This window comes from Trematomus bernacchii, unplaced genomic scaffold (assembly GCF_902827165.1).
Source record: "Trematomus bernacchii unplaced genomic scaffold, fTreBer1.1, whole genome shotgun sequence".
NCBI classification, from domain to species: domain Eukaryota; kingdom Metazoa; phylum Chordata; class Actinopteri; order Perciformes; family Nototheniidae; genus Trematomus; species Trematomus bernacchii.
The window spans coordinates 4,362,369-4,385,089 of NW_022987720.1; the positions used below are offsets into that span (position 1 = coordinate 4,362,369).

Genomic DNA, 22,721 nt, shown 5'->3' on the forward strand with positions numbered 1-22,721 from the left:
TCATCTTTAGTTTTTTTATATTAAATCATGTACAAGAAGAAATGTTGGTCCAACGGTACCACTAGAAGTGAAATGATTAAGGAAAACATCAAAAATCACCTATATTCCATGGAAGTCAGGCCTTTTTTAAGTAGCTCAATATGAACTGAAGTATTGGTCATGGCGATATTTACATTTTCATAAGTGTTAAGGATCTTCTACAGGGAGTAATATTCTTTGATTCTCTACATTATTATTATCAGAGAGAGGTCATCTGCCTTAGATACAGCACATACACATCTTTAAATATGAACTAGCATGTTTTAATGGTGGAAATGATTGTATTGGTTTCTTATGGTCGCATATAGAAACAAAGGAGTACGACAGGGAGACAGACCAGGGGTGGATATCAGAGAGACTGATGGATTAATGCAGGAGGTGATGAATACAATTGGATTTAGTCATTTGGGGCTGCAGACAGGATTAATAAAAAGAACATACATTCACACAGACAAACACACCATGCACTTCGTTAAACCACAGCACTTTGATGACTCACTGGTCCATCTGTGCAATGTAAAAATGTGCGACACGCATACGCAGCACAGTGTATATTTGTGTGTTATTTCTGTAGTGTCGCGGATTATAACAGACAGGTTGATATAGGAGAGAGAGTATGGGGAAGAAACATACATCATCTCATCACACACCATATACAGGGCTTCAGTGGGAGGGGTCTACAGTGAGTGCATAGTGCAACAAAGGCAGTTACATAAGAGGAGAGGATTGTCCCTGCTTGTGAGTGTGTGTTGTGTGTGTTTATAGACATGTGTCATGCAGCATGGAGGGCACACAGGACAGGACGTTTTCTGTTTTTATCACTGTATGTCAGGCAAAGTGCCTTTAGTGTGCAGAGGGGAGGAATAAAGAGAGAGTGCAAGAAAAAGAAAGCGCGTCTGCCTGGCTCTGCTACTAATCCCCTCTGTCGCCCCTCCGCCTCTCTCGCTCTTACAATCTCTGTCATTTTTTATCTCCATCGCCTCTCTTTCAGATCTTTCTCTCTTCTTATTTCCACCTCCCGCTCTTTCCATCGCTCTTCCAGAATGCCTGCAAGGTAGTCCGACCGTGGCGGCTGATATTTAGCAAACACAAACATTTAACTCCGCCCCCATCATGTGAGCTGTGGGCACACATGACAAGTAACTGCGTGACTCCTATATGTTGGCACCTCACAGGTTCTGCCCTCTGAAAAGATGATGGACAGGTGCACCTGAGTGTGTACATATTCATCCGCCGCATCTATCAGTCTCCCCCTCTCTTCTCATACATTATCAATACTAATGTCTACAAAAAGGGGACGTCATAAAAATGTATAAGGTAGCAGTTTGTTGTATTCGAAATAAGAATACTGTAAGGTTTACCTAATATTTGCTCCTACATAGATGCACTTTAAATTGATGAACATACAGTACAGTACATACTGATGCCAATAAATGTAATGCAACATGACATATTCCACACAATAACAACTGAACTAGAGCGTCTGTTGCAATAACGCTGTTGGGCGTACAATGGACGGTTATAAAACATGATAAAAGAGAATCAGATATATTGTCTTTGTTTAATCCACACAATTTTCTTCCTATTCAATACATGGTGCCTTTATTACCCACAATGCAACATGCCGACCAACAACTCGACTCTGCTAATGTTGCCTTGAGCGGGCCTCTAACAGAGATGAGAAGGATTCAGAGGTCTGAACACCCCCAGTTTTTTTATCATTATTTAAAACTTGAAATCAAAATTCAATTGAAATAATTTGGGCCAATTTATCATGTTTCACAAAATCCCTCTGGTGCCATGAAAAGAAGAATTGACCTATGCAGTAGCTTTCACGGAACAGAACAACAATATTTAGATGTTTCTATTTAATTTTAAAAGACTATTAGTTATTCAAATTGATTGTGGCATGCAACTGAATTATACATGGAGTTAAAGCAACTACATTATCTCCAAAATAGGACACAGAAGCGATTGTATGGAGCGTACTAACAAATGTCATTTTATGTACATTTTTCATCATTCTTTGCAGAGCTGCATGACAGAGATAATACGCTTATATTAAGGACATTCTGCTCTTAATATTTAACTATTCACCTTTGAAGTCAAACATGTAATATCTCTAAGTAGTGGTGCTGTTTGGGCACATCATATGTGGGGGGAAAACAATCATGTGACCTGATATCTTAATCCGGATTCCACTGCTCTAGTCAAACTGTATTTCAAAAGGAGACCACGCAGTTAAGAAATACTACTGCCTTCAAGTTTAACTAATCTATTTGCCCCCTGCAGTCATATCACTAAAATAGATGAGCATTAAGAGATCACACTATGAACTGGCTAACACTTTATAATCTGGATTCATTAAAGATGCAATGCATGTTTTTTGCCATGCTATTTAAGGTTGAGATGATGGAGCACATGAGTTCTTTTAACCTGAAATAGTCCTATGACTTTTATAATACTACGTATAACAAGGCAACGGTAGAGGATATTTTTCACAACAAAAAACACAAATGTGAACTGACACTGGGTTTATAATCTTGTTTTGTTTTTGTTCTATTTTGGACAATCTTTCTAAAGCATCATATTAATTTTGCGTAGATGCACAGGAGTCATGGAAGCATTAATGGAGAGACCTCTGGGAATGTGAGCCCCACAGGTCTTATTCAAAATGATCCAGGGGGTGAGTCTGAGAAAAGCTGTCTCATCATATTAGTGTCCATATCACTGTTAGCAAACAAGACAATGTAGGAACACAAATTGGAACAGACGTACAAATGTCCGGTCCACAAACTGGAGCTCAAGATACGTTACTTACAAACCCCATGAACACACACACACACACACACACACACACACACACACACACACACACACATCACACACCACACACCCACACACACACACACACACACACACACACACACACACACACACACATCACACCACACACACACACACACACACACACACACACACACACACACACCACACACAGCACACACACACACACACACAACACACACACACACACACACACACACACTACACACACACACACACACACACACACATCACACACACACACACCACACACACACACACACACACACACACACACACACACACACACACACACACACACACACACACACACACACACACACACACACACACACACACACACACACACACACACAACACACATCACACACACACACAACTACACACACACACACACACACACACACACACACACACACACACCACACACAACACACACAGCTTGTTACAATGGCCTCAGCCATTAAAAATTCATGGCAATGCAGCAACAGTTTCTAAAAATGAGCATCAGGGCCAGCTGCTGATTGGTACACAGAGGACTGCCTACCAGCAACCAAGGTGAAACGTCTCCTAAAACCTGAAAGGGTTAACAGCAGTTATCGCTATTGATGCTAATATTGACAGGACTGCGATAATGCCAGCGAGGGTTAATGCGTTCACCGTTGTCCTCCCTCATCGTGTTATCAGCAATCATCTACTGTACACCCGCGTCTAATGTGAAAGCAAAAATGTTGCCAAGCACCAGACAGGAAGAGAAATCACACCAATAGACCCCAATCGAGGCTTAATGGGGGCGTTGTGGCGCGGCTAGCTGAGACCTCTCGCACTGCCTGTTCACCACCCCCCCGCTGATGTTTGGGATATGGCAAGGGCTTCTGGCTTATCAAATAAATTAGCTTTATCACTGGAATGAAACTGGTGATGCAAAAGCTGCAAGGTTGTCCTTTCCTACACAGGATGTCCTTGTTATGAATCAAAGAAGTAAAAAGCATAAAGTGAAAATGCGCTGTATGTGGTTTATTGCAAACGGGGGGGGGGGGGGGTCTGCCTCCTACGCTTTGTCGTTTTCACACAGCTGGCAACAACCAACATGTGGTGGCTTCTTCCTGGACAGCGGTCTGATTACAAGTGGGTCAGGAGTCAATCGTTGCCCTTCCAATCTCAGCAAATCCTACCCACACAACACCAGGGCTCTGAATCACAGAGCTGAATGGTTGGGCCACTTTGGCTCCACTCCATGTGCAGACACTCCTACAGCACACTCTATCTCCTTATCTCTTCCTCCTCTTCACTTTTCTAAACTTAGAAGCAACTTCGTCAGTCTGCGGTGATTTCATCCCCCCCACTCTTCCTGTTGCTTTTCCTCCTGTCGCCTATAGCTTCAAGTATTCAGACCTACTGGTGCTGCACTGAATGACAAACCAAGGACAAATATGCAGCACTTTTAAAGGTGGGGTAGGTAATTTTTGAGCTAACCAGCTCGAGTGCGCTAAAATTTGAAAATACACAGCCGGAAAAAATCTGCCACTTCCTTACATAGCCCCTCCTCCAACACACACGAACGCGCACATGACCAATGAGGGCACGAGATAAGTTTGTGCACAGATGGAAGGCTGACAGGCAGGTAGGCCATCCAGTTATTTTAGCCGGGCCGGCTAAAATGATTGGTCGTGCTTTTTACAGTACTACGGCTTCCACAGATGACATTTTTTAATGGATTTTTTGTCAAAGCACTTAAGATATTCATTGCTATCGGGATGTTAAGAGCATTCCATGGAATATAACAAAAAGTGTATCTTGAGCCGGTTTCTCAAACTTACCTACCCCACCTTTACATTTTTTGGATTTTTGCAGATTTGCACAGTGTTGATTCTATTCTAAAAGTCTTTGGTGTGTTGTAAAAAAAATCTCAGTGTACATCAATCCCGCTGAGTCTGCCAACTCCGTCTCTGGATGCTGCTAAAGCTAACAGACACAATAAACCATAGAGATGTGTCTGGACAAACATACCTAGTACTCCCTCCTCCCCAATTGTCCCCTCAAGTCCTGATATGTCTGTTTCAACCCTGCCCCTCCCCTGCTGTTACTACATCTCACAATATAATCGACATTCTGCTTCAATCGGACAGAAAAGAACTAACAGCCCCTCGGCGAGTCACGTTCCACACATGATGGACATGAACACTCATAGGTACTTTGATATGCCTTAGCCTCTATCATATACACCAACCGGCTGAGAGCAGAGGAGCAGGGAGAGCTCGGTGCAAAACAGCCATGTGGCATTAAAGCCTGAGTCATCACTCCATGCAACACATGTGTGCCTTCCCTGAAGGCGCTCAGTGTGTCGGCATACGAAAGGGCAGCCTGCAGAGGAGCAACAGGAGGATTAATATCATCGCATACCAGCAGGGCGGAGGATGGCAAGTGTCAACATTCACGTAGCTCTTGATAGCCAAATGTGCTGCCTAATTCTGGGCAGAATCACAGCTCCAACCTGCAACCTTCAGACCGTGACATTGGTTTTACTCAAGCATTGTCCAAAACAAAATGTCAGACCTGATTATTTATTTTTTTATCCAATCATTTGTTTGTGATGCCACTGTCAGCAAGTGTTAGAAGTTTAGAAACACCGCAGGCCCATGATTGGCTGTCAGTTAAGAAGACAAGTGAATGGCAGATCTCAGAGTGATGATGTGACCAAAGCTGTACTAACGACAAACAAAAAGGTTTTCATTTGTTTGGTCAGCCCATCGGACACACGCGTTATAGTTGAAGCTGATTCAAGCATCACTGCGTATGAGTTTGTTAATACATCAAAAACTTCTCAAAGAATTATCATTGTATAACAACCTCTATTCATCGACTAGTAGCAAACTTTATCTGTCTGCAGTTTAGCGCTAGAAAGTTGGTTTATAATAGCTTTCTTTCTTAGACAAGAACTGCCTGGTTCAGTTGAGAAGGTAATAGGTGAGCTCGAACCAAAAGAACAATGCTGGGAGCCAGAAATCTAGAAAAACATACTGTTAAGCTCCACAGAGCTCAAGGGAATGGCAGAGTTGGTTGATCCTCAGTGGTTTTAACACTGCGACCAACACATAGAACATGCAAGTAGCCATGTGATCTAACGTTTATATAATAGTTTAGACTATACTGTATTAGCTTTCAAGAGTAGTTGATCTCAAGTGGGTTTGGAGCTGTTTTTATACAAAGCATAGATAAAGAATTTGACCATATGTTAGTCATTTCAGCAATGTTGGTGAAAACTCTAAATGCCATCGTCTGGTTTGGTAATGTAACAGATTTTAAACAAAAGATGACTTGACCCAGTTCAATAACATCGTATTAAAGATCTGTAAGAAAAGGTCGGACTGGACTTGGGCGGGGTCAGGCTGAAGGGCAGTGTTTGATTACTTTTTAAATGCTATCTCAGAGCTTTTTCCACCTGGGTGACAAATATTTATGTGACTGTGCCAAATATTATCTTAAGGTAAATATCATAAGCACCTTAGCCTTTTTTTTTGGTGTACACACGTAAACAGTAGCTGACATTTATTGTGCAACAAGGACTGCAGTATGTGCTGCAAAGAGGCAGTCCTTGTCTCTTCATCAGATAATGAATTGCAGTTCAAAAAGTAGCATGTAAAATATGTAGTTATACTGTGGATACCATAACATGCCCATAAGCAACACTCTCCTACATGGCCATAGTGGCAGTGTAAGCTTGTTAGCTACAGTACAGCTGACAGAGACACTAATACTCTCCAGCTGGAGTTGGTTTAGTTGAGTATGTAGAAATGAGCCTTTAGCGAAGAAGGTAAAAAGCATGAAATAGAACAGTCAGACTCCAATTGTGTAATTCTACAGTACGTCTGGGACTTACACTTTTAAACAATGGAAAAATGTGCGTTTCTGTCAAAGCAGATGGTTTGCTTTGTTGGAACCTTTCCGAGTGCAAATAAATATAGAACCACTGTATGTATGCAGGTGAAATCACATACAGCTCTGTCTCTGTCTGTAAGGGCCTTGGTACACACAAACAAACACATACACACACACGGTGACAGGCAATTCTTCAAGGTCTGGTATCTTGGGAACCTCTCTCTCTTTCCTCATCCATGTGTGTCTCTTTGTGTCCAGATTCATCTAAGTGTGTGTGTGTGTGTCTCTTTGTGTCCAGATTCATCTAAGTGTGTGTGTGTGTGTGTGTCTCTTTGTGTCCAGATTCATCTAAGTGTGTGTGTGTGTGTGTCTCTTTGTGTCCAGATTCATCTAAGTGTGTGTGTGTGTGTCTCTTTGTGTCCAGATTCATCTAAGTGTGTGTGTGTGTGTGTGTGTGTGTGTGTGTGTGTGTGTGTGTGTGTGTGTGTGTAGAGAAGCTAGCAGACAGTGACAGAGTGCCTAGATTTTAGTAAGGTCATAACCAACCATTTACACAGCCCATGGCCATTAGGTGCTCATGGTTTGTCGTCTGTACGCATTCAAACCAGAACAGTCTCTGTTTTACTGCAAACATACAGCAGCTCAGAAAGGGCCTGTTGCACTTGTTCGATGTACATGATTCAGGTTTGATTTGTGGAACCATTTTGAAAAGGAATTGAAAATCTGTAACACACTTAATAGCTTTGAAACCATATTTAAAAACCAGATCAATTAACAAATATAAACCTGTAGTATGGACACCAGTTTGAATATTATTTAAAGTATGGTATTATTTGTTATTGAGTTTTTTTAGGTTGAAACAGACCTAAATTAAGTTTATTTTTTTATTTAATTTTGGCAATAGTGACCTCTTCATTGTTGCATTTACAGGAATGGTTAGGTGTGGTTTGACAATATGTTGAATAAGAAATGTTACTATTCTAACAGAAATATTCTTTCAAGTAAAACAGTAAGTAAAATTGCCCTAAAATGTATCCAGACAGGATCTTAGGAATAAGAAGAATATACTTTGTAGAGAAGGCAGTATTCAAACAGAGGTAAGAGAACAAAACATGATTAAATGAGATGGCAAAAAGCTAGCCAATGGGAGGAGTCAGCTTCAAAAGCCAATGTGGGTTTGCTGTTATCTCTTCAAGCAGCATGCAGTAAGCAGTAAGCAGTATGCTCATGGATATGCAGCCATTGCTCAATTCATTATGCTCACCGTATCTACTGAGAGCATCATGATTCACATCCTAACAGCTGCACTATAAGTACCCCTACATGTATAGCCTAGATGATCTGATTAGACATTGGCACACCTCACTGCATACATTTGTGCATTTAGAACAACAAAAAAAACCCTCTGTGATGCTTTATCATACAAAGATGAGGGTCATATTAATACCCCTGCTCTATGTGTTATATAAAAGATCATGTTTGCTAATTCATTATCATTTATTTATCATTGTTTGGGCATGAAGTGCATGTGGCTAACATTAAAACACACATAGCCTAATGTAACATATGCCTTTGCATTAGGATGAGGCCCCTGGGAGAGGGGAAGGTTACAAAAACAATTGATAGAAAAACTTATAAAACATTAAAATGGGGAGGGAGCAGAGCCTCCTGAGATAGAGTGGAAGATTACCTACAGCAGCTCCACAAAAGTAATGAGCTGCAGAGAATCAGCAGGGGGACCAGGAGCACAGAGAATAAGGAAATCCCATTAGAAAAATCCTGCAATCATAAAACAACTAAACAACTATATCCCTGGGAATGTGAATTAAAAAAAAATTATTTTATATCAGCATGGGGTACAACGGTAGATTAGTAAGAGAAAGAATAGAGGAGGGAGGAATGCTTCACAGTCGTTTCACGGTTTGGCCCTGCAGAGACCTGGAGGTCGCATGAAGGGTAGTGAGAAAAAGCGAGATGACAAAATCTTTGTGCTTCACTGCATTCGAAAAGCCAGTCCCTGTACAAGCTCTTTAGAGACTCTGCCAAACGGATAGACCCGACCCTGTCACACTTCCACACCTCAAGCAAAAACCCCAAGTGTCAGCCATCAACTAATGTTAATAGCTAAACTAACAACAACGGAAAAACACCACTTGAAAAGATATTTCCTTTCTTTTAACTAATCAAATGTAGTATTTTCCTGCAGTCAAGCAAAAAAGCCTTTAAGTTAGGTATAGGTCACCTTGAGAATAAACGGACACAGTTATTCCGTTTTCATACATAAATCAACCTTCTTACTTTGTATATCAATTTATTTTCTAGACAGCATAAAACACAGAAAGCTTCAGTCCCAGATCTGGAGACGAACGCATGCTTATGGACCAGATACTGAAGGTGATTCAAAGACATCCCACTCTCATTCAACCCCCAAACGCATTTAAATTAATCTCATGCGGTGAGTTCTCTGTCGCTGTCATTTATGATTTGATCAATGACAGCGACATTTCACTGAGACGCTGAGATTTACAGCGTGCATGATGAAGTGATATTTACATAACTGGACAGGAGAGAGCCATCAGAACATGCGGTAATCTGCTCAGGGCAAGACAACAACTACACTGTCTTATTTATAGACAAAGGGCAACCTGGATCATTTGTTTCAGCTGGAAATAAATAGCTGTTAATATAATTTTAGCGAGCTTTTAAGCCTTGGAGATTTCCCCAAAGTGTATCATGATAATGAAAGCCTCAGACTTACAAATGAACCACAATTTAAAATCAATAGGAAGTATAGTGTTACCATGTGCTGATGTACAGTGCACATGCCATAGATCCTGAGTCAGATGCTGTGCTCACTGACACCAAACCAATCTAATACAGTGCACATGCTCATTTACTTTGGAAACGTGAGTCTTGATGATGAGAGACCTCTGTGGTATGGAGACTGTGCAGTGGTCAAAGCCTTTGCTGGTACGTTAGAGAATCCTATTGACCAGGACTAATATGAGTGCAAATCAATACAGCAGGTGCATGGTGCACACAAGTGACCCCAGCAGTGCTGAAAAAGCAGTTGAGTGAAGTAAATCCTCGTCGTAAATCACAGCCAGCTGACAGCACTGTGTGTTCCTGGTTGTCACCGTCTGCAAGGTCGAGGGGTGCAACAATGTTGATTTCAAGAACACTACACAAGAAATTATGACATGAGGATAAACTCACGGATTAGTTGTAGAATCCTCCCCATCATCAGAAAGAAACAGTCATATTATCACACAGGTTATAACCATGGCATCAATAAAGCCATATTTAGAGATGTCCCGATCCGATCACGTGATCGGGGATCGGAGCCGATCACGTGATTTTCAAAAGATCGGAATCGGGAGAAAAAAATCGGGGATCGGGAATTTTTTTTTTTTTTTATCAAATATTTTTATTATTTTATTTAATGTTACAAAACAAACATGACCATGTTCACGTCTTGAAGTCATCCTGAGGCCTTAGTTTTGGTTTAAAATTACACAACATCATGTATGTGTTGCTTCTTTTGGGCTTGTTTTCATAGACCTGAGGCCTGTACTACGAAGCTGGATTTTCGCTTAGCCGGCTAAATTCAGGGAAATCTCGGGCTTTCCGGTCCTACGACGCTGGTTCTCTTTTTAGCAGGCTAGATTTCCATGGTAACTTATGCTGAGCGGCAAACCTGCTCCGGAGCAGGTTAGGTGGCAGGCTAAGAGATCAACTCAGTGAAAGCATTGCCTGCTGACCAATCAGAGCTCCGTGTGCGGAGTTTAAAGCGATCAAGTCATATTACAGGATAGAGGAAATACAGAAAAACTGCCGTTGCAGGAAAGACGTCCGGCCAAAATCAACTGACTGTGTGAACATGAAAATTAATAGAATATCCCCTCCCATCTTCAGAGCAATCTGACTATTATAACATTAGCGTTAAGAAAGCTTACTTAAATATCTGCCACGACATAAGTAACCGGATCAGAGTAACATTAAGTACAGTCCGCGGCACTGTGAGTGCAGACGTAGATGTGTCCCATTATCATTCATATCATATCACATCATAATGTATCATATATTTCCTTATTTGAGTCAGCTTCTTGAGCCGTATCTGGCCGTGCAACACTCACAGTGTCACATACTGTATGCAGAAGTATTATTTTAAGCAACACATTAAGTTGACGAAACACTCGAGTCAAATGTAATTAAAGTCAGATCCACTCGTGTCTTGGACGGGGCAGTGATATCATAAACCTGTTAATGTACGCATTCAAACACTTTTTCTTTTACCAGCTGTATTCACCTTGCAGGTGCAGCTATGTGGCTTTTATCCTGGGTAAAGTGTTTAAGTCATGGATGTTTAAAGTTTAACTTCCTCATATTTGACTAATATTAAAGTTCACTTTTCATTCAGGAAGTATGACGCTGCGCTGTCAGTACGCTTCTCCGTGTTTGAGATTGGTCGAATGCTCCAAATACCACCCCTTTCATGTGAACGCGCACCTAACTAGATAGGACACGGCGGCTTGAGCGATCCACTTGATATCCAGCGTCGTAGTACAGCTTAGCGCCAGCGCGTATGTTTTGGATTACGCCAACCGGCTAACTCCAACATATCCAGGTTAAGTTGAACCAGCTTCGTAGTACAGGCCTCTGGTTGCTTATTTCTCTCAAATCTGGCAACAGAGTGGGCAGGGCGCAGTGTCTAATAGTAGCAGTAAGCTAACGAGAGGCTACGTTCAGCTGGTGCCTCGGGAGTCGGGACAGAGAAAATGTCAGGAGTTTGGAAGTATTATAAAATTTAAAGCGAAGGCAGTGTAACAGCCAGATGCAATGTTTGCAAGGCGGAGGTTCCGCGTGGTGGAAAGAACAGAGCTACGTTCAACACGACCAATCTAATACGCCACCTGAGAAACAAACCCCAACAACAACATGACGAGTACACAGCGGCCACTCAGGTAACGGCACTGAAACAACCAACACTTTCAGAGACTTTTAAAAGGAAAGAGAAACTGCCCCAGAACAGTGAAAAGGCCCAAAAAATAACAGCCAAGATTCATCGCGTTGGATGACCAGCCGTTATCTGTTACCTTTTTTTTCTCTTAATGCATTGCATAAAGATCGGATCGGGAAAAATCGGTATCGGCAGATTGTCAAAATCAAATGATCGGAATCGGATCGGGAGCAAAAAAAGGTGATCGGGACATCCCTATATTGTCAGATAGCTTTAAGCTCAGTCCTACAACTGTTAAAGAAACAAAAAGCCAAGTCAAAGCTTTTCAGTCAAAATGTGTCGATGCAATCTTCTTACATAGCTAGCCAAGCCATTTATGTGATGCCTGAAAATAATGTCAACAATTCTGTCTGTCAACAATAAGCAACTTTTGGCATACTTTTGCTTTTTTGACTTTTTCATAGACTGCTCTGGTTCCTTACCCTGTCAGACTTCTTTTTAGCAATGTCACTAAGTGCTAAGATTGCATCAAATAACATTGAGTTATTATAACAAATAAGTTTGATGGCCGAATCTATGAAAATAAGATCCAAGTTGTTATAATCTGTAAAAATATATAAATATACTCTGGAGCCATTTTCATGGAAACTCATTTAAATTCGGCTGCCAATCACAGCTGGAGATGGTTGTGTCACCATCATCTGTCACAAGCAGATTGGACTAATTTCCTAATCTGCGCTGCCAAGTTGAACACTGCCTTTCAAAGTCTAACAGTTCTCAACTACTTTTATCTGCAAGACAAACGATGCCTACAGAACTGCAGCACCCATCATCAGGTTTGATGTCAAGTTTGAAAGTGATTCTTAGATATTTTGTGTTTACTTTCACATAATGCCATCTAATTAGCGCTTCAAAACATTATGACAAGCAATCCCAGAGCAGCGCACGCTATATAATTAGCCTGGTGAAAACATTGTAGCTAGACTCGTCCATAAGCAATCAGCTGACCATCAGCCAGTACAGTAGCTACACCCCACCCCCCCTCCTCCTCTGAGTGCATGTGTACAGATCTGAACCCATTTATTCTCTCCAGCCCACATGACCCACTGTGTGTTTACGATGAGCCGTTCAAGCGTTGCCTGCCGTCTGTTGGGAATAATTAGTGCGCCGGTTGGTAACCTCTCAGGCAGCAACACGCATGTCCACACACACAAACACTACTCTAAAGCTTGCTTTCTATTATTTTTGTATGCAGAACCATGAACTTGTTGAGGAACCCTCTGAGCCTTAATAAACAAAATCACACAATGTTACAGACTTCAGTATTCATCCCCAACAGCCCAAGCTTTCTCCAGGTTATCAACATTTGTTGTCCTCTAATAACATTGAAAAATATCACATGGCTTCCTGATTTGTGATGACTCACTGGAGAATGAAAATGCTCCGTGTATGTGCGCATGGATGGGTTTTGTGGGTATATGTTTTCATTAGTGAAGTGTTAACTGTTAACATAACTAACCTTCAAAGTCCTCCGTCTCTCTTGAACATGCAGACATTCTCACGCATGACTGAAACTTCTGTCAAGACAGGAGCAGGAACAGATAAACGACAAGGAGCAAGAGGAGTAAAAGCCGAAGTTGAATGTACACTAAATTATTGAAGTGAAGCAAAATGGCAGCAAAACTTTAATCATCCTAAACCTGCATCCTATTCTGGGCTTGTCAGGGCTAAAGGGCTTAAGCAGGACACACTGTCAGGATATTGGACAGAGAGAGACAGGAGCTATATTGTTGTGGCTCTGATGCAGCACAATTTGTTTTTCCATTTCTAAGAACCGATAGAACAGAGGAAGCTGAGTGCTTTTTGGAGGGCATGAAAGATGAAACCCGGTACACAAGGGGTCTTTGATTAAGAGTACTTCAATACAGGGAACAGGCCCGCACGCACATACTGTGTTCCAGTTATGGTGTAAAGTTGATGTGCACTGAACTGACATGAAAGCCACATCTCGCAGCTCCCTGGTGACCTCACCACGGACTCTACTTTTAACCATTTTTTTTAAATGCCATCTGGCAAACACAAGTCGACTCTTCCAACTCCACCAGAAGCTCTTCAAATGCACGCGCCATTAAACTTTTTCATCAGACGCCATTAGATGACTTTCATTTCCATTATCTCGTCTTTTTCTCTCCGAACTGTGTGAAAACTAAAATGAGGTCAACTAGGATAAGATTCTAATCCGAGTCGATTTTGTTCGAGACCTCTCTTCTTTCCCACTCTTCATCCTCCATATGCTGCTGCTAGCTAAACCGCCAACCACTGACTCAGGGAAGACAGTAATGAGTTCCTAGAAATCACCACGGGCAGAGATGCAACATTGCTACTTGTAAATGGTAAGCGTATTGATCACACGTGTAACACATACAACATGCGGTGTGTAACACAGTGGCTGAAGAAGCAGTTCAACTCCTCTGATGAGACTGTTGCCGTTTCAGTCAGCCTCATCTTTGCCGCGTCAAGCTCCAGCACATTGCATAACAGAACACAGACACAAACACACAACCTCAGGCCTAGTCTGCACTATGGAGAGCCATCTAGAAGAGTTAGCTCGAAACTGTCAACCCCAATGAGGACAGAGCAAAAATGAGAAGGAAAATAAAGATGCAACAAAACAGATAGAAGAATAAATGAATACACAAATGATCTGTGACCTGAAAAGAAGCTCCCACACTCTTTAAGCAATAATCTGGAAAGGGAGCAAACGCTTTTTTACCATTTGCTATCCCTCTGTCTCTGTAGATGCTGAATACATGCAGATAAAAAGCCTCTTTGTAATCGCTGATTACAATCAAAAACCATTACCATAATCACACAGATATATACATGAAATGCAGTCAGTGTTCTGTAAGAGGCATATGTGAACTACCGTGTGAAACAAGAGCTTACATCACATTGTAATCCTTAAGGGATTTCTAACATACATTGAAATTCCCATCAAAGTTTGTTAACAAAGGGAAATATGCATGCACACACACTGTGAAGCGCTGTGCAGAGATTGTAAGATATAATCTCGCACTTTCATTTGTACATACTGTACCGATGAATTTCTAACATCTAGTGCTGAGCTACAATTTCTATTTCAACACTTTAAAAGGATTCCCATTCAGAAGACCAGTCAGAGAACTGATTCTCAGTGAGCTTCTCCTCTGACTGGAGACAAAGCTGGGAGGGCAGCAGACTTTCTGAGTGAATCAGAGGGAAGATTAATGATGGAGATATGTCATAGTCAATCTGTGCTACAACCAAATGCTGCACAGAGCCACTGCCCGTCTCAGCAGTTACTGCAAAGCCTGTGTGTGTGTGTGTGTGTGTGTGTGTGTGTTTTTGAATGCGTAGGAACAAAAGTTTTCTCTGCAAACATATGTGAACCACTGTCCGCCTGCATGTGCAAACGTTTGCCCCCAGTGTATGTCAGTATTTGCTTGTGCACATCCACTAACATTGGTATAAATCATGTCACATCACATGCTGTGTATGTGCATGTTTTTGAGAGCAGAAATGTGTGTGTTACCTCTGCCACCTCCAAATGTCTGATAAGTGTGTGACTGTGTGTGTTTGTGCCCCCATTTGTATTTGTGAGTCCTATGATGTCCTGCGTCTGCCGATGAGATAATCTGCCAGAGCATGGAGTGACAATTTGATCAATTGCCGGCTCACAGGGAGTCTCTGAGTTATAGTGCTGCCATCTCTCCTGGCCACCACCAGTAAAGAGCCGCCTCTCCGCAGAGATGAGCCGCCACATTGTTACACACACAGCTGCAGACCACCCAGCAACACACACACACACAAACACAAATCTGTACAAATACAAATGTCTCTCGGTTGATGGCGGTAAGCTGACAAAAACATCCAATAAGGCCCCTGCCCCTTGTTTTCTGTCAGAGTGACAGAATCTCTCATTTCACAGTGCTCTGGGAAAGTTTGCGATTTCCACCCACATTAGGCTTGCCTTTAACAAACAAACTGGATCAGCAGAGTATAACTTTCAATTATCGAGGGTGGTGAGTTTTTTCTATTGAAAAAAAGGTCTTGTTTATGTCCTTGATTTATTCTGTCCAAAGACTGAAAAAGTTAAATTGGAAATATCTGGGTATTGTTGGAAAATTTAAAAAACATTGCCATAAGATAATGAACTTATCTTATGGCAATGTTTTTTGAATACCCAGCCTAACGGGTTAATAACTGTTTATAATTCCCCCTATTTTATTTTTATTTATTGTGGCAGAGACTTTTCTTTAATTTTACAATTATACAATGATTTCCCCTCAGAAAGATGCCATTAACCCAAACATACTGCCTAATCTGTCCAGAGGCTGATCAATATTAACAACATTATCTATAGCTTTGATGAGAGTTCATTATATCCTCACTTTGTTGATAAGCGGATGTGGGTCATTATGTTCAATTAGCCCCACCTTTTTTGTGAGCTGTCACTGGATTTATGATGTCAATGCTGTGTGTCAACAACCTTCTACTGGTGTTGTTTAACAGAAATGCTATTTAAGTACTGGCCAAATGTGTTGGGTTTGAGCCATATTAGATACAGTGATATGTGGCATCAGTGCAACAAATGTAGTTCAGTGTGGTCAAGAAATAAATGAAATAAAGAAGGTTCCCTTTTTTGCAGTTCTGCTCCTCAAAAACACCTTGTCTAAACACTCTAAACCAAAAGAGGCTTTTATAATTCAGCATTTTCGAACACAGCGATTCTGCTTATTTTTTAAACTACACTGCTAATCTGATGAATAGCTAATATCCCTGCACTGCTTGCACAGCGAAACCTGTTTTCCAAATGCTCACAACTTATTTTCTCTGCTAAGAAATTGTACAGAAAACAATTGACAGCACTGTGTGCACTTGGGCATACTGTATCTGTCTCAGTGCATTACCACACACAGATCAATAAGGATTCTATTCTCGGGCATTAGATCTTGAAACAGGGGGATAGCCTGCCTCTCTCACTCTTTCCAATCTATTCCCTCTCCTCTATCCTCTTTCTCCACCAACATCTTCCTCTACTACCCTCTTCCCCTCCACCAGAAAATACCAAAGGGACATTGTCATCCTCCCAGCTGGACAGTGGAAGCAGCAGCAGCGTCAGCGGCCAGCATCAAACACCGCACAGTTTTGGGGGATCACAGAAGTGATTGGCTTTATGGCTAGAGGGATCAGCCGTCCCCTCGGAGGATTCAGACATCCACACACACACCTCCTGTTCCTGCTGTAATTCTCAGTCCTCTGCCACGCTGCCAGGCTGAGGCCCTTGATCTGCCACTTCCTGTAATCCTCCATGGGAGAGGGGTGCAGCCAAATGTCCTGGCAGGCCAGCCAGGCACTCAAACACACATACACACAAACACGCAGGGACACTGATAGCCGCGAGTTGCCAAAATAATGACCTCCAGGACATAGATGTGTATCAGCGCAGGAGTCCAAGGATGTCTCTCACAAAACATGCAAGCTGTTATACTAAAATACATCAGAAAAACCCACATGCAGCAGCATAGCAATGTAAGAAAAATGTGTTGTGAAATCTCAACTACGCCCCCTTCATCTACAGTATGCCATGCTGGTATCATCGTCATCAGATAAAGAGGCAGGGCTGACTAAACAGCAAACGAGAGGAAGAAAGAGAACAGAAGAATAGATGGATGACTCCCAATTCACCTTCATGTGACTCTGATAAGACTATCTGATCCACATCACTCAAACACAAGAGATTCATCTGTTTATTCAATTTCAAAGTGACCCGTTTCAGCCAGAAGGAACAATCTGACAAGATCATTTCAGCCAAAATCCGGATAGTGTTCTGATGTCCAAGCTGATTGGTCAGAGGCTTCTTCTACATCACAAGTGAAGCTTCCTTCTTATACAGAGTTTACGCAGGCTGGAGCTCAGAGTAGTAATGTACCAGCCAGCAAGACATAAGCCCCATTAAGCTTTTTCACCAATTCCTCTATCAGCCCTAAGATAATACTTCTACCAGAGGAGGGATTTAATCTCCAATCTTCTAATACATGTGTACCACTAACATAATGTCTTTATCCAAAGCAGAGCGGCAGCAAATCTTTAGGAACATCATCTCCACAAAAAAAGTGATCCATCGTTATCTCTTCAGTCTCCCTCACTCAGAAAACATACTAAAAGTGCATGGACTGAACACTGGTGGCTCTGTGGACTCAATTCTCACTCTCCTCTACCTGTGAGTTTCTCTGTTTGTATCCTCACATCTCCAGTGCAGGTACTGAGTCACAGCAATAGCTGCCAGCAGGTGGGAACAAGGGACAGCCAGGTGGACAGCTCTTCATCACACCGTAATGAGCTGGCAAAGGTTGTCGGACAGGCATGAGAACACATGGAGGACCTGTAAAAGCAGCCTGACACATGCAAGCTTGCAGGCGCTCTCTGAAGCTATACGACTCCCCGGGGTGCCTTTTCACCACAAGCTGTTGTCCCTGTTTGTGTAAATGTCCTCATATTGCAAGGAAGATGACGCAAACTACCTCAAGCCATTGCTTCTTCAGATTAATTGCAGCACATACTTGACTATGTGTTTAAATGTGGATTACTCAAAGACATTTCTTCAGTAAAAGAAGCTAAAATATGGGATTCAAGGGATGCTGATTCAAGCTACTACTTGGTCTATGGTTTAAGCATTATCTTACCAAACCAATATACATCAGCATCTGACAGATCAAACATCAGTTCACTTACCTGCTGCCTTCCATGGATGCAGGGAACCAAACGGGACTGCCACAGGCCACCGTAGGTTATACCATTGACAATGATAAGTGAAAGGATACAATCTGAGAGCCCCACTCTGGGTGCCGATGGCCAGTATCTTCTGCACGGGGTCGAAAGCCATGGACGACGGCTGGTAGGGGAAGCCATGACGGACAGTCTGAGAGAAGTGCAAAAAGATGAAAAAAGAGAACGTGTTATCAATTTGCATTTCACAGTAGGGGTGTTGTTTTGTCAAAGGATATCACGCAAATGATTTTGGTAAACAAATGTCCCAGATGGATGTAATAAGTGTTATGAAGCAGAAATATAAAGCTTGAAATTGGAATGGGAAGGCATACAATTAAATAGGAACAAATGTTCTTTCTATGCACTGTTCCTGTTTTTCATGATAGCTGGTATTTTCCTTCGCTATTTAGGATCCTTTTATAATCATGGGCCTATTTTGAGATTTCTTCTCTTCTATTTCACCCTTTTTATCTAGTTTTCCTTCTCTCACTGCCTCCCGGATGAAGTCGTGATGACACTGAAGTCTGGAAATAAAGACAGGAAACATGCCAATAAGGAGCGCTTGGTTTTGATATTTTGCAGGGCCTTTCATTGAAGTGAATCGTATCATACGGTGTTTCTGTTTTTTTGTCCACCTTGTATATGTTTGTGTGTGTGACTGAAGCTTTATGGCATCAGTCAGCTGGTGGTGGGCTGTTGGATTTGTTTGCTTAGCGGCAGAAGGCTAAAGGATGTTACATAAGAAGCACTCGTGCAGCAGAGACACCTGCCTACTCCGCAGAGAAACATTACAGAGGGTTTCTGTCCAGACAGACATCCAAGGTGCAGGAGGGATGATGGAGTGTTGTTTAAAAGAGACTTCCATCAGAAGCCAAGCTGTGGATCAGTGTCTATCAAACCTCCAATCTCTGAGCTAGTCTTTTCCAAACACAATATCCCCTAAGCCCTGGGGTGTGTTGACTTGACTCTAGATTATGTGTCCTAGTTATTTCTTCGGGCACTCTAATGTTATACTTTTCACAAATGTTGAGATGATTGCAGTTGTAAAAGGTTTAACCTCCCTTGACTGAGCTTATGTTGGTGTTTGGATGGTTGTGTCTTTATAAAATACAAGGTCAAAGATCACATTATTCTTCCATGACGCTGAGTTCTGGATGTACACAAAAACTCTGCCATGTAAAATAGGATAAAGCCTATCAAGGCCAATGGACTATGGTAGTTTACAGAACAGGTGTTTTAAATGTCATCTCCCATAAGAAAAACAACAGCATAAGAAAGCCATTGAGACCTACAATTCCCTAATATAACAAAAAACCTATAAAAACGTATCCACACACAGGCCAGGTACGATTGTGCATGTGGGGAAAATCAATAACACATGGGGAAATATAGCATGTGTGTATGTAAATTGTATTCTTCAAACACAGGCCCCCACTAACATCAGGCGCCATCAGTGCCCAATGGATCAATGAGCTGGGGGTATAGAAGTGAGTGTGTGTATGGGGGGGGGGCATGGGAGAGAGGGGTGTGAGAGGAGAGAGGTGGGGGTAAGAAGGGGATGAAGAGACACTGCGAATAAAAGAAAACGAGAGGATGACACACAGTAACATGCATACACATTAACCAGAAAACCACCGTTTTGCTAATCCAAACCCAGCAGATTATGCAAGAGGGAATCAGTTTGGCCCAACCCCTCGATATGACAGTTCATGCCAAGCACACATACAGCACACGATGGTATTTTCACAGAATGATGGGCTGTATTTACATAATGAAAATATATAGTGCTTGAGAATTATCCGCGTGCATTACAGGACCAATAGATGAATCCATTCAGGAATTTACTAAGGTTTATTGTCCTATCGTCAGAGCGCATTCGCCATACAGTATGCGCATTGTTGGTACGTTGCAGGCTACGTACCATGGCTTGGACAAGCACATAGCAATTGAATTATTCTATTTCTAAACGGGATTAATGGCAAAATGCTAGTTAACATGCAATCAGTATATGCTCTTTGTAGTTTAGACTAAAGAGCAATAATCGAAGCTGATTGATTAATTAATTGAGTGGATCTCACTTGCACCTGCTGTATCCTATGATGGGATACGCGCAGCAGGCTACAAACTGAATATTATTGTTCTCAAAATATGCATGCCAAACGGGCTAACTGGTATGAAACCATCATTATAATAAAACCATCAGGCTCGCCCACCTTGCAGAGCTGGAAGTGGTCGGACTGGAGGGTCTCCTGGATCAGATGGTTCTCCTGTGGCCCCACTTGGACAGACGGGGTGGAGGAGGAAACCTCTTTCAAGCCGTCCAGCACCTTCCTGATGTTGAACTTCTTCATTTTCAGACTGCAGCGCACAGAATTGAGATCACCCGCAAAAGATAAAGGGGATAGCCACTTTCGCTCTCTCTCTCTCACACACACTGGCTCGCTCGCTCTCTCTCTCTCTCTCTTCTGATTTCCTCTGTAAATCTCACATTTTAGTGCTCTTTTTTTAACGCAGTCTCCATGCTGGAAGGCTTCGGCGCGCAGCGCACAGGTCGCTTCTTGACGTTCAAATTCGGCTGCTGGGATGTCGGTGCGTCGGTGTGATTTGCTCGCAGTCCGTGCTGTGCCCCACTGCGTCTCGGTGGCTCTTCTTCTCGGCTTCCCTCCCCTCCCCTCTCGGCTGTGTGCGCCGCTCAGCCAAGGCGGAAACGCAGCGCAGCGGTGGTGTTGGTGCTGCTGCTGCTGCTGACGCTCTTGCGCATGTCTGACAGAGTACAAGCTTCAACACAAATCCCGCCACCTTGCCAGCCCCCTCCCTCTCTCTCCTTCTCTCTCTCTCTCTCCTCCTTTCATCTGCGCCCAGCGATAACGCCCCCTCCCCTCTCTCTCGCACGCACACTATAGTAGGCTTTGCTCCACTGCACCTGGTGATGTTGGGATGCTGCGGCGCTGTGAGTGTCTGTGGAGACAGACGAGCAGACAGACGGGTACTCAGTCCCATTCTTTCCACACGGTCACCAGTCTGCCTCTGTTTATGTGTTTGAGTGGAAGGTTCGACATATTAAAAGGCCATCACAAATAGTGAATAGAGGAAGTGGATAATAAAAGCTTTTTGTTCCATACTGGGCTTTTGGAGAAGCATGCATAAATCTGCTGCATTTCCATGCACTATATTTGTCATAATGGGCTCAGAGAAAAATCTAAGAAAATGTGATGAGATACCAAAAAAAGGGAAATATAAGCACCATGTTGTCCCTGAATTCATTTTACATTTGACTCGACTTTTACTTGTGTCAAAATGTGATGTAGGGTGTTTATAGCACTCTGAGCTGGTTTTATTGTTTAGGGACTTAAGCAGGGAAACAGTGCATAAAACAAGCCAACAGCTGAGCAAGCAATGCATCTATCAGTATCCATGGTTATGTCTGTTTCCGTCATGAGGAGTCCCACAGCTTACCTGTTATTCATGCCTTCCTCTTAATATGGAGAAGAACCCTCTGCAGCTGCAAGTGTGACTTCATGCAGGAGAAACACTTCATAGTGAAGAGCTACTCAGGCAGGATGCATTTGGGAAAGGCCTCCCGTGTTTCCCCTGACAGGACCTGAACACATCACACATCCAAGGAAACGACAATAATCTTTTGCATCAAAACCCTGCCACCTAACAATGAGCTGTACATACTGTAACGGTCAAAACAGATGGTTCTGGTGAGCAGTCACTGACTTGGTTTGTCCTTTTAACTGGCAGTAAGAGTGGGTAGGAATATACATTTATACTGTAGGCTCCATATGACATGTTTTGCATTCGTCCATTTTAGACACGTCAAGCTAATTCTCTAAAACACTTGAATCAAAACAGAATAAAATAAGGAGTAATCTATCTTGCAGATGTGCTGAGTCATGTCTCTTCTCTAAAATCACTTTTATATTACTTGGCATTAAGTGGACATTTTGAAAAGATGGCATGGTGGTGCAGTTTTAGGGCACTGTTTTCTTGCAGCAATAAGGCCCTGGGTACAAATGCAAAACTGTTAGAAGTTTGTATGTTGCAGTCCTTATATCTGTATTGATTGCTTCTGTGGGCTCCAGTTTCCACCCACAATTCAAATGATATGCTGACTTGCTGACACTATTGCCATATGGTGTCGTTGGCAGTCGTCGTTGTCTGTCAAGCACTGGCACCTTGT

The 22,721-nt window shown here is 42.3% G+C and overlaps 1 protein-coding gene across 4 annotated transcripts in view; it reads right to left on the reverse strand.

The window, feature by feature from the left end:
• The window catches only part of stxbp5a (syntaxin binding protein 5a (tomosyn)), an 88,085-nt gene extending 66,766 nt beyond the window's left edge, over nucleotides 1-21,319 (reverse strand). For 3 of the 4 annotated variants that reach the window (XM_034143720.1, XM_034143718.1, XM_034143717.1), the window contains exons 1-2: nucleotides 20,749-21,319; nucleotides 18,589-18,686 (exon numbers count right to left, since the gene is read on the reverse strand). In XM_034143720.1, the coding sequence (XP_033999611.1) occupies nucleotides 18,589-18,686; nucleotides 20,749-20,886 (236 nt within the window). In that variant the 5' untranslated portion in view covers nucleotides 20,887-21,319. The remainder of the gene's footprint in view (nucleotides 1-18,588; nucleotides 18,687-20,748) is intronic. The other variant, XM_034143721.1, reaches the window with a different exon arrangement.
• Between the last annotated feature and the right edge of the window lie 1,402 nt (nucleotides 21,320-22,721).